At 40.4% G+C, this 14,618-nt stretch overlaps 1 protein-coding gene across 9 annotated transcripts in view; it reads right to left on the bottom strand.

Annotated features, from left to right (window-relative positions):
* Positions 1 to 3,175: 3,175 nt before the first annotated feature.
* LOC133498589 (xylosyl- and glucuronyltransferase LARGE2s) overlaps positions 3,176 to 14,618 on the bottom strand; it is a 110,135-nt gene continuing 98,692 nt past the window's right edge. For all 9 annotated transcript variants that reach the window (XM_061815622.1, XM_061815618.1, XM_061815623.1 and 6 more), the window contains 3 exons: positions 12,963 to 13,109; positions 9,021 to 9,216; positions 3,176 to 8,750 (listed from right to left, as the gene is read on the bottom strand). In XM_061815622.1, the coding sequence (XP_061671606.1) occupies positions 8,553 to 8,750; positions 9,021 to 9,216; positions 12,963 to 13,109 (541 nt within the window). In that variant the 3' untranslated portion in view covers positions 3,176 to 8,552. The remainder of the gene's footprint in view (positions 8,751 to 9,020; positions 9,217 to 12,962; positions 13,110 to 14,618) is intronic.

The raw sequence follows: 14,618 nt of genomic DNA on the forward strand, positions 1-14,618 counted from the left end.
GCTGTGATTGGTACAGATTGTAATGAACATGTTGGTGAAGAAAACAGGGGTGATGAATAAGTCATGGGAAAGTAGGACATCCAGGAAAGGAAGTTTGAGGGACAGATGGTGGTGGACTTCTCAAAAAGGATGGTAATGGCTATAGTGAACACTTATTTACAGAAGAGGCAGGAACATAGTGTGACCTACAAGAGCGGCGGTAGAAGCACGCAGGTAGATTATATTCTGTGCAGACGATGTAATCTGAAGGAGATTACTGACTGTAAAGTAGTGGTAGGGGAGAGTGTAGCTCAACAGCATAGGATGGTGGTGTGTAGGATGACTCTGTTGGTGGGTAGGAAAATTAACAAGATAAAGGTAGCGCAGAGAACCATGTGGTGGAAGCTGAGAAAGGAAGAATGTTGTGCAGCCTTTCGGAAAGAGGTGAGATAGGCTCTCGATGGACAGAAAAAGCTCCCAGAAGACTGGACTACTACAGCCAAAGTGATCAGAGAGACAGGCAGGAGAGTACCTGGTGTTTCTTATGGTAGGAAAGGGGAGAAGGATACTTGAAACCGGAGTGCCTGGAGGAAACCCACGCAGGCACGGGGAGAAGATGCAAACTCCACACAGGCGGATTCGGGATTGGACCGGGACCTCAGAACTGTGAGGCCAACGCTTTACCAGCGGATCCACCGTGCCACCCGAATTAATATTACAATATTTATTTATTTTTAAGGACTTCAACTCACTAGTGTTGACACTTTTGTTAGTTTCAATTATTTTATACACGATACACATGAATCCCACAAAATTTCAGACCACTTTACTCTCCGCAATCTTACAATATTCAAACAAACAGGTCGAATTGATAGTCTGTCGCTTTCAACTCTAATCAATACCTTAACAACATTAGCATGATTATATAAATTTCTTTTACATAACACATTTTATTCGAATAGAATGATTAAAAGTACTATTTCTAGAGTCATCATTTGAATTTACTAACATTCAATGATGAGTTTTTGGCCGTTAGGGGACAATGAAAACAATAATTGAAATGGTTATTAGGTGCCACCTGGCACATAGAAGGCTTATTTAACAATAATAGTGATACTATGCACTAAAAGGGTTACAAAACAATAAAAAATATTGAGGAATAAGATTGTTAGTTCAAATTCTAGATTCTACTTCACCGAACCCACTTTTTTTCTTCCTTTAGCTGTTGTTGGAAAACACCCTCATCACCTGCTGGTCCAATCACTATTAGTATTAGTAATATATTCTATAGACTATTGCACCATTCATCACTTTAAACTGCTCCCTTTGCACAATTGTCATTGCACTGGTTGATAACAGTGACTCTGTACAAGCTTAACATAATGTGGGGCATTGACACTCTCTTTCACTCATCCATTTTCTTAACTGCTTATCCTCACAAGAGTCGCGGTGTGCTGGAGCCCATCCCAGTTGTCAACTGGCAGGAAGCTGGGTACACCCTGAACTGGCTACCAGCCAATCACAGGGATCATAAAAAAAGACAACAGTTGCACTCACACCGAGGGGCAACTTAGAGTGTCTGATTCATGTTGCATATTTTTTGGGATGTGGGAGGAAACTGGAGTGCCTGGAGAAAGCCCACGCAGGCATGGGGAGAACATACAAACTCCACACAGGTAGGGCCCAGATTGAAACCCGGTCCTCAGAACTGTGAGACCAACAGCTGCACCACTGTGCCCCTCTTATTGCAAGTTTTGATTTGCATTGATCAGTGGCGCTTCCCTGACGGAAGGAGTTGGAAGAGCTGGTGGCCAGCATGTGAAGGGTCTGAAAAGATCCTGCCCACGTGCAAATCTTCAATCGTGGGTAGATTGGTGCCAACAATCTGTTCAGGGGTTTTGATTGTCCGTTGCAGTTGGCGTTCATTCTTTTTGAGACACACCCAAAACAGACTGTGACGGAGGTACACAGTACTGATTGGATGACCTCTGTGTAGAACTTTCTCAGCAGCTCTTGAAGAAGGAAGATCCCATTAATTGAATGCCACTTGTCCTTTGTTCTCGTTAGTTTGTTCTGAATGTCGTTCCAATTCCTATGTTGTTACACACTTGGCCAATAAAGCTGATTCTGATCAAGCTGTTGCTTTACAAGAAGTGTCAAAAATCAACAAAAACCAAGAAAAACATGAACATCAACATGTAGTGAACATACTCTTTATATAAGAATGGTAAAGACCATTTTGATCAATTTAAAAAGTACCCCGCTTGTTGGCTCCTACCATATGTATTTCCGCATTTCATGATAATGCACACAAATCTATCTATTCATTTGAAACTCACCAATGGTCATGACTAACCAATTTGTCAGCAGATTGTTAACAGGTGTGATGACAGAGGGACATTTTATACTTTTATTGCATGTTCATATTAAAGGACGACTCTCCCAAAAATTCAAATGTATACTAAACCCTACAATGTGAAGTAATATTATTATTATTACATATATTTTGTACATAAATAAAAAAAAAACTAAAATAAAGAACTTATTGAAATCCAAGCAAAATCTGTATATGTGCCAGCTTTCAGAGCCAAACCAAAAGAAACATCCTTGACCCCGCCCCTGAAGTTGCCGGTGCTTAGCATTACAGATCATTCGTTCTAGCTAAGCCAAGATGCTGACGTGTTCTGCACCAAAACTGAGAAAAGGCGCCCAAATTTGTCCTTCTTTAACATCCTGTGGGGTCAACCTGACAGGATAAAGCTATGGCTGTCACAGTTGAGGTTACTATTTACGGCGATCCACGCTTGAGAGAGGCTTGCTGCTTGGGGTAAATTTTTTTGTTTTAAAAGTCTGGCCACGCCGGCTGTATATTCTCTTTATCTAAACTAACTCCTCAAAAAGGCATCAAACAAATCTCTGCGGTCCATACAATGGGATTATTGTTCGTCGTTAGTGCCATGCCCCCTCTCCAACAAGTCAACTGACGGCTGTGTGTATTCTGGCTGAAGCGCCCAGGCTTGAACATTGTATGTCATGCTACTTTTGTTTTGTTTGTTTGTAATTATTTTTTCACCAAAATCGGCCACAAAATGCGAGATAGTGGACGTTCTCTGTTCTGTTACTGTTCTGCAAGTATTTCAAGACCCTGCTGTATTGCAAGTTATCGCACTAAGAATTCATGGAGGGGTCTAAAATTTTCATCGTAGGTGCATGTCCACTGTGAGAGAGATAATCTAAAAAGAAAAATCCAGAAATCACAACATATGATTTTTTTAACGATTTATTTGTGTGTTACAGCTGCAAGTAAGTATTTCAACACCTGACAAAACCAATGTTAATATTTGGTACAGTCGCCTTTGTTTGTAATTACAGCGATCAAACGTTTCCTGTAGTTGTTCACCAGGTTTGCACACACTGCCGGAGGGATTTTGGCCCACTCCTCCACACAGATCTTCTCTAGATCAAACAGGTTTCTGGCCTGTTGCTGAGAAACATGGTGTTTTTGCTCCCTCCAAAGATTTTCTATTGGGTTTAGGTCTGGAGACTGGCTAGGCCACGCCAGAACCTTGATATGCTTCTTACGGAGCCACTCATTGGTTTTCCTGGCTGTGTGCTTTTACTGTTTTCGTTTTGGCCACCGCATTGGTGACCCCTGGAGTTGAGAGACACATTGGTCCACCTGCACCGGGGTCTCAAGTTATATTCAAAGTATGTTGTCAATTTGTCCTGCATTTCATGTTCGTCCTCAGTGCTAACTGCATTCTTGGTCAATGCAGGAGTTGAGTGATCAACAACTAAGGATTGTAAGTTTGGTTGGGCCAAGGTCGCTATTGTAGGCTGAGCCGCCTGTTCTGGACAGTCTGGTTCAGTAGCATGCTCATTAAATTAATCCAATTAACTGTGTGAATTTAACCTTCAGATTTATTCAAAATGTTTCTTTTGGGACCAGAAATTTGATTTATTCTACGCAACTTCTTATGAAATAAGACGTGACAGATTGCATCAGTAAGCATTAAAAATATCATCATTTGTAATAAATGGAATTATTCAACTTTGACAAAACACTATTTAAATTTATAAACAAACTCATATAAGACACTGACTTGTTTGATATCGTGTTGCACTGTTATGATACAGAATAGCCATTTCCAAATTATTACAGAAGGGCATCTTTATTTAAAGCACATACATAGAAAAATAATAATCCAATCCAATAATAAAGAGAGTGGCTGAGCTCAGGCCCTCTTATTACAATTAATACACAGTTTCACAACACAGCAAAGGCACTACAGTATAGCATTTACCACAATCAGGGAGAAGTGAATGTGGCATTGATTACAGAAGGGTTGGAGCAGAACTTTTCATAATTCATGTTCATGGATGATGTGGTTGCCTCATGGTTAAGGCCTCACTGCATCTACTCAAGATCTGGATTGTTTCTGTTAACCTGTTCTAATAAATGAATGCGGGTACTGGAAGACCTGAGGCCATAAAACACCAAAGAAGTACAGAGGTTTAGAGAGAGGATTGAAACACTCTGTTTTCAAATCTATACTTGCAATTTCAGGATCATACAATCGTCTACTAGTGAAACATTGGTATCCACCATAAAAATGGTGTTGGTTCATCATTTATTTTCCTACGGTATAAATTCCTAGATTCCAGGCATTTTTGTAGTCTTTCAGTGCAAGCCAGGGTCCAGAGAGTTTCCACAGCATCAAAAGGATCTCATTGTTCAAATGTATCGGTCAGGAGAAGGGTTCAAAATACTGGCTGTATATCTGTCAACAACAATCTTCTATTATATTTATCTGGGCAAAGGGGTAGAGTACCAAGGCAGACCTTTATCTTACAAAGGAAATCTTGCTGCTTGTCTGGCTGGATTTTGTACAGAGAAACTTGAAATCTTCCTTAGCATGTTGGAAAATGTTTGATGGGCCGATGACACCAAGGCTGTGCTGTTACGGCCATACCTATAGTGTAGCATATTGGTTTAATTTTTTTTTCTGAGTTGCAGAGACTAATGGTCATTAGAGGGACAGCCAAAGTTGGATGTTTTGGAGAAAAGGTTTGAGAGAGCAGAGTTCGATGGTTTGGACATGTTCAGAGGCGAGATAGTGAGGATACTGGTAGAAGGGTGCTGAGGATGGTGCTGCCAGGGAAAAGAGCGAGAGGAAAAACGATGGAAAAAGATGACACGGTGTGGCGACCCCTAACGGGACAAGCCGAAAGGCAAAGAAGAAGAGGGACTAATGGTCATAAATGGTGGAAATACATTTTTAAATGATTTGCTGTATCTTGTTCTATTTTAAAACCTGGTATTTGAACAGGCAATGCGTAAACTTTCATATCCACTGTACCAAAACCTTCAACTGCATGGAGGGAAGCAATGTGCCTGACCAAGGCAATTTTTATTTGGTACCATATTTTTCTTTGGATTGTTAGGCATTTGATGGACTATGTTTGATTCTTTTGAACCAAAACTCTGTTTTAAAAATCAACATAATTGAATTCATTGAATAAAATACTTTACATTTGAGCAAATTTATCAAGCTTTTCCAGCTCAAAGTCAGATTTCACCATCTTTTTTTTTTTTGGTGCATACAGTATTCAGTATGGTGAAGGTATTACACCTTAGTTTGACATAAGTAAGTAAACGAAATCGTATACTTAAGTGGTATCAGTCATTTTGTTGCTTCATTGGTCACATGGCTGAATTTAAGTCTCTACAATGCTATGTTAAGTCACCTGGTTAGATAAACTCTAAAAAGTTATGCTTCTACATAGAGTACTTGGGGATTGTAGTGTTGTATCATTTCATGAGCGAACATTCAAAAGAATATTTTGACTGAACGTGTTGAATGAAATCTATTCAGCATGTTATTTCCTCTCTCAGTTCAACTGAATATTTTCAAATATATCTATATGCCAGTCCTTCAAAATATATCTAGACATGAAACCAGTCTGTGGTGTAAAAGAAGTTTGATTCTCCTGTCTCCAGGGTTTTGGTCACTGAGGTGGTCTGAAAAATTCTCAATGGCACCGACCTGGGGGTGGAGGAGACGTGCCCCTAAATTCCTAAATACTGGAAACATCAGGGACACTGCCTTTGGCTTGGTGGACCAGGGTGGGCGTGGTACCCGTTTTTAAGAAAGGGAACCAGAGGTTGTGTTCCAACTAGAAGGAGCTCACACTTTCTTAGCCTCCCTGTAAAGTCTATTCAGATGTTCTGAAGAGGAGTGTCTGTCAGCAAGTCAAACTGCAGATTCAGGAGGAGCAGTGTGGTTTTTGTCCTGGTCATGGAACAGTGCACTAGGTTGAAACCCTAATAGGACCCTGCAGGGTGGACAAGAGTTCACAAGACTAATATACATCTACTCTGTTAACTTCAAGAAGCCATTTGACCAAGTCCCCCATAGAGTCCTTTGGGGGGTGGGAGTGTGGGTGGGATGTGTGGCAGTACAAAGTACCAGACACCCACATGGGTTGTTTGGTCCCTACATGACCAGTATCAGAGTTCGATCCCGGCCCACCTGTGCGGAGTTTGCATGTTCTCCCCATGCATGAGCAGGCTTTCTCCGTGTTTTCCTCCCACATCCCATAAAATTGCCCTTACGTGTGATTGTGATTGTGACTCTTGTCTATCTCAATGTGCCCTGTAATTGGCTGGAAACCAGTTCAGGGTGTACCCCGCCTCCTGCCCAATGACAGCTGGGATAGACTCCAGCACTCCCATGACCCTCATAAGGATGAGCGGCTCAGAAAATGGAGGGATGGATGGATGGATGGATGGATGGATGGATGGATGGATGGACGGACGGATCATTATACTGTTGCAAATAAAAAAAGAAATAGATAATGAATGGGGAAAGAAGAACTACCAGTGAAAAAGAAGATTGAAAAAAGGGAGTAGGTGGAATATGTGGGGCCAGCTAAATGTGAGTGATAGTTCATATTATCCTGTGACCAAAGTATCACTTGACAGATGATTTTAAAAAATGTTGTTTACACTGCTGTTTACAGCCTCATGAACAAGCTAACATTTTCCTCAGCACCAATAGATGGTTAATTGGAATTGTGGAATATAGGGTGGAAAACAAACACCACAATTGTCGATTTGTATATGAAATATTACGTACACTGGTCTCTGAATTGTGATGGGATTTTATGTAAGTGCTTTATAATTTTAAATTGCACTCCACAAAACTTGTTGAAAGGGCTCAGTAGATTAAACATATCCAGTGAATCAGACTAATGCAAAATATAAAGAAAATTTAACATCTCATGCCCTTCACTTATACCAGTGGTTCCCAAAGTGGCGTCCACGGACCCCCAGGGGGTGAAAAATGTCTTTCCAGGGGGTCCGCGACACGATGTCTAAGACAGAATAATAATAAAATATTTTTCTGAAGAAAAGAACAAAAAAAAATTGTTTTCTTCTGTCTCGCTGTGTTTCTAATCCTATCAATCCTAAGAAAGAGCATGTGAGCCACTAAAATTGAGTATTTCTTTGTACCAGAATGACATAGCTGTGTCCAGCACTACATTATTGGCGAAAGTTGAGGTTGGGGGTCCAGGAGCTTTTTGAATGACTCACTGGGGCCCAGGTTGACTTTGGGAACCACTGACTTATACATACTGTACACGATGACAGCTTCTGGAGAAAACTAATGTAAGTTGGTCTCAGTCACTGATGCATTGTCTGTCTTATTATGTCACTAGTAAGGATTAGTGAGATAACCATTCTTATTATTCTTTATGGGAAATTGCCGCAGAACGTGGTACAGGTGGTGACGAGAACATTTTTAGTCATTCATACTTTAGCCAGAATAACCCTCATGACGCTAGAAATTTGTGATTTTATAATGTACGTGGATATTATGTATACAGTATATAAATACACACACACACACACACACACACACACACACACGCACGCACCCCCCCCACACACACACACACATGGAGACACAGACATCGCTTGAAGCTAAATGTTGTTTAAATTAATTCCATTGGTCTTGGATGGATAACATTTCAAAGGTCTGAAAATCACTTGTATAAGTTCATGAGTTTACGTTTAACACTGTAAATGTGAAAATATAAAAAAATCTTTGTAAATACTAAAAGTCATAAGGCCTAAACATTTCCTCCAGTTTGACTGACCTCTACAACCAATTCACCTTCTGAATGTAAATCACCGCCCCAAATTAGTGTGTTGCTTGCTTTGCGCCCATGATCTTGGTTTCCAGGTATCAGTGAGTACTGTTCACTCGATCACGTCTATTTGAAATATCTCTGATTGTCAGATCAAATCACGACGTACTGTAGTTTAAGCATATTTTAAAGCTTGTTCATTCAATATCAACGAAGGGTTAGCCCAGTGAATCCTCCAAATCAGGGTATCCACTGTATCGTTAAACTTATCACGATGATTTTAGCATAGGGTCCCAGAATGTTTGAAATGGGCTATAAGTTTTACCATCATACTTGCACTTGGTGTTGGCCATGGCAGGGGATTAAATCAATTTATGTGCAAGCTCTGTCTCTCATGAAAAAGTGTCTGACAGCATTGTTTAGATGTTCCTCTCTGCGGTGAGGTACTTGAGAGCAGCTGAGCCATACTTCCTGGACATGTCTTGGTGGAATTCCTCTTTTAGGGTCTTCAGGCAGCTGCGGTAGCTAAGACTAGAGCGAAACTTGGAGATGTCAAAGCTGGGTGCATGGGGCATGTGGATCATGAAAGCATTTGGGAGAACCGTAAGGTCATACTCCTGAAAGGAAGTTAAAATATTGATTAATATAAAAATATTATTGATCTTTTCATGCACTTATTAGACTTTTGTCACAGTATTGTTCGTGTGAAACAAATCAAAAGTTTGTTTGTAGAAATATACTGTAGATTGTATAACAAAAATTATCCAAAATTTTGTGACCAGCCCAGCAAAATAAAATAGCAAGCTGAAATGACCCCCAACAATGACCATGCATTTCATGCAGTGATATAAGTGCAGGGACAATGACATACTTTGTGTATTAAGTACCTGTGCATCCAGCTCGATGGTATGAGAAACTTTGTTCCACCCAAAGCCCAAAAAGCGCTGATCATATTCTGGACAATGTCGTTTCACTACAACATAAGGTTCAAAGTCTGGCTCCCAGTCAACATTATATGGTGTGGTGGATGTCCTCCATTTGGCATAGTTGGAAGGGGCGTGGCCTCTAGGCCACACATGATACCTGCAGATATAATAAGTAATCGAGAAAAAAAATCATGTGAAAATGAAATTATCTGATCAGGTACCAGTTTATGTTACTTTTACATAACAGATTCGTCTCCCAAAATGTTCTGTTTAGAATTAATTGTATCTTTATTACGTGACTCTGGCATGGCAGTCACAGAGTTCCTCTTGGTTTCCAGAATGACTAGAAGTGCAACTTAAGAGAAAGCTTTAATGTGTTGGGGTCCTCCCTAGTGAAACCCTGCTCTAATATCTGAGGCAAAGACTTACAATATTTGAGCTATCCATCCATTTTCTAACATCAGTAGGCCCAACCTGCTTAGATTTCCTTATTTTCTCACCCAATCCCACAGGGAGGGAAGGCAGGGGTCCAGGAATCACAAAAATTTCCAAAAAACGGCAAACAATTTGTTGGATTAATTGGATATAAAGTTATCTTATATTTGCTTTCTTGGGTTTTTAATGCTTATGTGATGCAATGCAATCGAGAGGCACATTAGGTGCCATGGAAACTTTGCTAACATGTACTTTAACAATGTGATGCAATCAATTTACATTGGGTGCCGTGGAAACACCAGACAGTGATGCAGAAGACAACAAAGACTGACGATATCCAGAGGATGGTGAAGACATCTTAAAGACTCACATGGACTATTTTTGTCACGGTTGCTTTGTTTGTCACAATTTGCTTTGTGTGATGTGGACCACGCTAAGGAATAAAAAAGTGGAGACGTGGAGATGTGATTAGAACGGGTTGGAGATTGTGAAAGAGACGCATCCCACGTTCTCCTCACGAGCCAGAAGTTCCTCTTGTCTTCCTTCCTTGATAATTTTACTTTAAATGTCCTAGGCTGTTTAAACCTGACACATGGGAAAAAGCAAAGTAAGCAAAGTAACAAAAAAACACCCAACTAAACCTTAAACAACAAACAAAACATGACTTGTGACTCAATGGAAAGCATGTCTTTCTTTGCATCCCATAAGGTCTGTACGTCCACAAAATACATTGATTCACTTGTGATTGCACAAGTCAATATAAACCCACCATTATGCAGTCTTATAGAAGTAGAACCTGTCAACAACACCATTCAGTCTTGAAAGCAGCAATAAGCTTTATGTATTCACAACCCATTTTGCCGTCATAAGGGGGGTTCAGAAATTGTTCTATTCCTAACCTTTTGGAGCTTAAGCTGTTGTTGAAAAGTTTACATTGGGTGGCTTTACAGTCGGTGCAAGAAAGGTAAGCACGTTTTTTTTTTTTTGCAAAACTGGCATGTGCACCGAATGAAAATAGCTTGAAGTTTCCCAGTTGTATAATGATCTTTGGAAAAAATTGTTAATTTCACTCTTAAAATGCAGGGGGGAAAATGCACACTTAAACGAATATATGTGGATGAACACAGGATGTTTTTACTGGAGCGGGAGAGCTCATATTTTTTTGTTGTTGGCCGCAATAGAAAGCCACACTCTGGCTTTTGTGTCAGACGTCTTATCACATTTCACAGCTTCAAATCTTCACTTCAGCTCACTCCCATGCTAACAACATGCAAAAGGGACTCAATTTTCCAGTCACAAGTTAGTCACTTTGAAAAATCACTCAGAAAAGCAGATGCAGTTAAAAAAAAATTAAGCATCCAGAGACAAATGCCTGCATCATATCAACTGGCTTGGAACATTGCAACGTGCAAAAATCCATATAGAGAAGGGGGGGTTATTTAAAAAAATGCATCGGTGATGTCGCTGACATCTTGTGTCCTGAAAACAAAAATCTTAAACAAATGGCATCAGACAACTGCCCGCCACACTGCTGAACAGAGTATATCGGACATTAGCATGACTACTGAGTCACAGTTGAGCTCAGACCTCCAATAATGTATTTCAGTGTCAAATTAGATGAGAGTTGTGACATACAAGACAAGAATTGGTTGAACTGGTAGTTTGTCTGTGTGAGAGCAGACATTATTATTATTTTTAAATTATTGGCCTGTGGTCTTAATGCAATTTTTTGTTGTTATCATGTTGGTCTGTGACATTTACAATAAATCTGGATGACCAAAAGTATTAGTGTGCGGAGGGAATGACATCCATGTGTATGATATGGCTCCTTGGCTCTTTGATGTGTATGATGTGGGTCTTTGCCGTAATGCAGTAAAAAAATGTGGCTCTAATTCTCTGACTGGTTGGCCACCCCTGTGGCTTGTCTCAGATATTCCAATGACTAAACAGCTGTTGTTCTGATGTTAACAGTATCTTGATTATTTTACTGATTACTTGAGCTTAAAAGAAAGACTTTACTGACTACTTGATGTAAAATATAACTAAATTGGGAAAAAAGGTAACTTTTTAGGTACTTTCAGCACCTGCCATTTGCCAGGAATATAATTTATCTAAAGTACAAAAAAAGCATTGCCTTAACTGGAGCCATTACTTGGCAATATATCAGAATCAGAAACATCTTTATTGGCAAAAAACAACATTTCTGGAACATTTGCCGACTTCGAACATTCGCTTGAAAGAACATTCATTTGACTTTGGTGACTATACATCGTTTGGCTAGTTAGCTTGTGTTACATGCGACTCAACTTTTATTTTGTTATGATTATCTGTTGCATTGTATTGTATTGTGTGTGATTAAATTGTCTTAAACGCAATACAACTGCTTTGTTATATTTTACTGGTTTGACCAAAGGGATGTATTCTAAATTCACACGTAATATATGCTATAAACTGTCAGACAAATTAGTCCCTCACCCCATTATTTTTTTTACTAGCTCTATACACACCTGTCATTTGGAACGTACAAAGTTCTTGTCTTTTGCACCTGTGCAATCCAGGTCTTTTGGAAATGTGTGAAGGGTAAATCTATCCTCACAAGTTTTTAAGCAAAATCCAGCTACACTATAAGCCGGCATTTAGGCAAAAACGCAGAAGAAACAGCTAATTTCTTGAACGTACAAGAGGTGAATACACTCAATTCTGCAGCTGAAGTTGTCTGGGTAATATGTCACTTCCAGCTTCTTCTTCAACCCTCCACAGTGCACAGATTTTTCATGGCACGAGATTAAAAAAAAAACATGTTTTTTGTGTCACGGGGACTTTAAATAAGTTAGTTAATGCAGACTTGACGTGCTAACACATTACAGTAAGTATTGATGCGTAAACAAGCACAACATTCTCAGTACACCGCTTATTGTGCTCCATGAAGGACACACATGCACACCATTGCTCCCACCACAGTAATTTTGATGCGAAGAGCAAGAAAACTTTTTTTTTCTCTCAGTGCATGACATTTGAACTGTAGTGCTTTTAATTTAATAATTCCACTATCCATAATGTCACCCAAAGTTGAAGCAACCCATTGGGTGAAGGGCGTCTGTAATGTTGCGATGAATTTATTAAAGCTACAACATTCTGACTTTGCATCTCTTCATCATGTCATCGTCTTACATTAAACTCCTAAATAATATCCAGACAAAATAACCTTAACTGTTACATGTTATTTATAATGGAATACCTGGTTCTGCTTCGAGTACCATGTGCTTCCTTCAGTGTTTTGTCAAACTATTTGACATTCAAAACCAAATAATTAAGGAATGCAAATCTGTTATGGGTATTAAAGTATTAATACAGTATGTGAACATCAGAACCAATGGTGAAAAATTCTGAATTAAAGATTAAAGGAAATCAAAGAGAACATTGCATCATTCAATACTAAGAACTTGTACTGTATTCACATTTTTATACCTGAAGGTATAGAGTGTTCCCATGTCCAGCATGGAGAGTAGCTCTGCTTTGGATTTGGGGAAGGATAAGCGATAACGCAGTGTCTCGAAAGCTGGAACCACCAAAGCCTTCTTATGATTTGCCAAATCCAACTCCATGACAGTTTTTCTGCACATAAGAAGGGGAAAAAAAAAAGATCAACAAGATCCATCCCATAATTTGCTCTTTTCACATACTTTAATGCAGACTGTCTTCATGTTGGGGCTGCACATTATTAGGGGGACAAAATGACATTATGATTTTCTTTAACCCTATGATGTATAATGCAATGTTTTTAAAAATACAGGTTAACACACACAAACCAAAATGCATGATTAACAATAGCCTTAACAACAGCCATTAATTAATTAGATCCATTAAATTGTAAATTTTCCCCAGACATTCAAACATAAAAATCAGGAATCATTAGTAGCCATTTCAAGTAATCAGTAGTAAATGTGTCATGTCATTATTCAAGCCGCTTATCCTCACAAGGGTTGCGTGAAAGCCTATCCCAGCTAGCTTCAGGCAAAAAGCAGAATACACTTTGAACTGGTCGTCAGTCAGTCACAGGGCAGATATCGACACCATCACTGAGAGGGAATTGATTCCACTCTGCCCACACCAAAGTCAGGTGTGTGTACCACTCCACCATTAGTAACCAGTAGTAATTATATAGAAAACATATATTGAGAGATGTGTTTTATGGTCAGTCACAATTGTGACCAGTGTGATAGTATGATGTGATTGCACTTGCTGTGAAAGCTGTAAAAGTGCTTGCAACTAAAGTGAAAAACAAAGATCACAATCACCCCTCCCCGAGCTGTCATCTTATCGTGGTGGAGGGGTTTGTGTGTGTCCCGATGATCCTAGGAGCTAAGTTGTCTGGGGATTCATGCCTCTAGTAGGGTCACCAATGGCAAAAAGGTCCTAGGTGAGGGACCAGCCAAAGTACGACTCCAAAACCCTGATGATGAGAACAAAAAAATGGATCTTGGTTTCCCTTGTCTGGACACGGGTGACCGGGGCTCCGATCTGGAGCCAGGCCTGGAGGTGGGGCTTGAAGGCGAGCGCCTGGTGGCCAGGCCTGCATCCATGGGGCTTGGTCGGGCACAGCCTGAAAGGGTAACATGGGCCCTCCTTCCCATGGGCTCACCACCTGTGAGAAGGAGGTTGGGTGCAATCTGAGCTGGGCGGTGGCCAAAGGGGGGGACCTTGGCCATCTGATCTCTGGGGACAGAAACTAGCTCTATGGTCAAGGAGTTCCAACTAGATATAGTCGGGCTCGCCTCTACGCACCGCTTGGGCTCTGGCACACGTCCTCTTGAGAAGGGTTGGACTCTGTTCCACTCTGGAGTTGACCACGGTGAGAAAAGCCAAGCAGGTGTAGGTATAGTTATTGCTCCCCGGCTCTGAGCCTGTATGTTGGGGTTTACCCCGGTGGATGAGAAGGTAGCCTCCCTCCGCCTTCAGGTAGGGGGATGAGTCCTGACTGTTATTTGTGCCTATGCACCAAACATCAATTCAGAGTACCCACCCTTTTTGGAGTCCTTAGAGGGAGTGTTGGAGAGCGCCCCCTCTGGACACTGAGTCGTTCTGCCGGGGGACTTCAATGCCCACGTGTGCAATGACAGTGAA

The sequence above is a fragment of the Syngnathoides biaculeatus genome, chromosome 3 (genome assembly GCF_019802595.1).
Source record: "Syngnathoides biaculeatus isolate LvHL_M chromosome 3, ASM1980259v1, whole genome shotgun sequence".
In the NCBI taxonomy this organism is placed as follows: domain Eukaryota; kingdom Metazoa; phylum Chordata; class Actinopteri; order Syngnathiformes; family Syngnathidae; genus Syngnathoides; species Syngnathoides biaculeatus.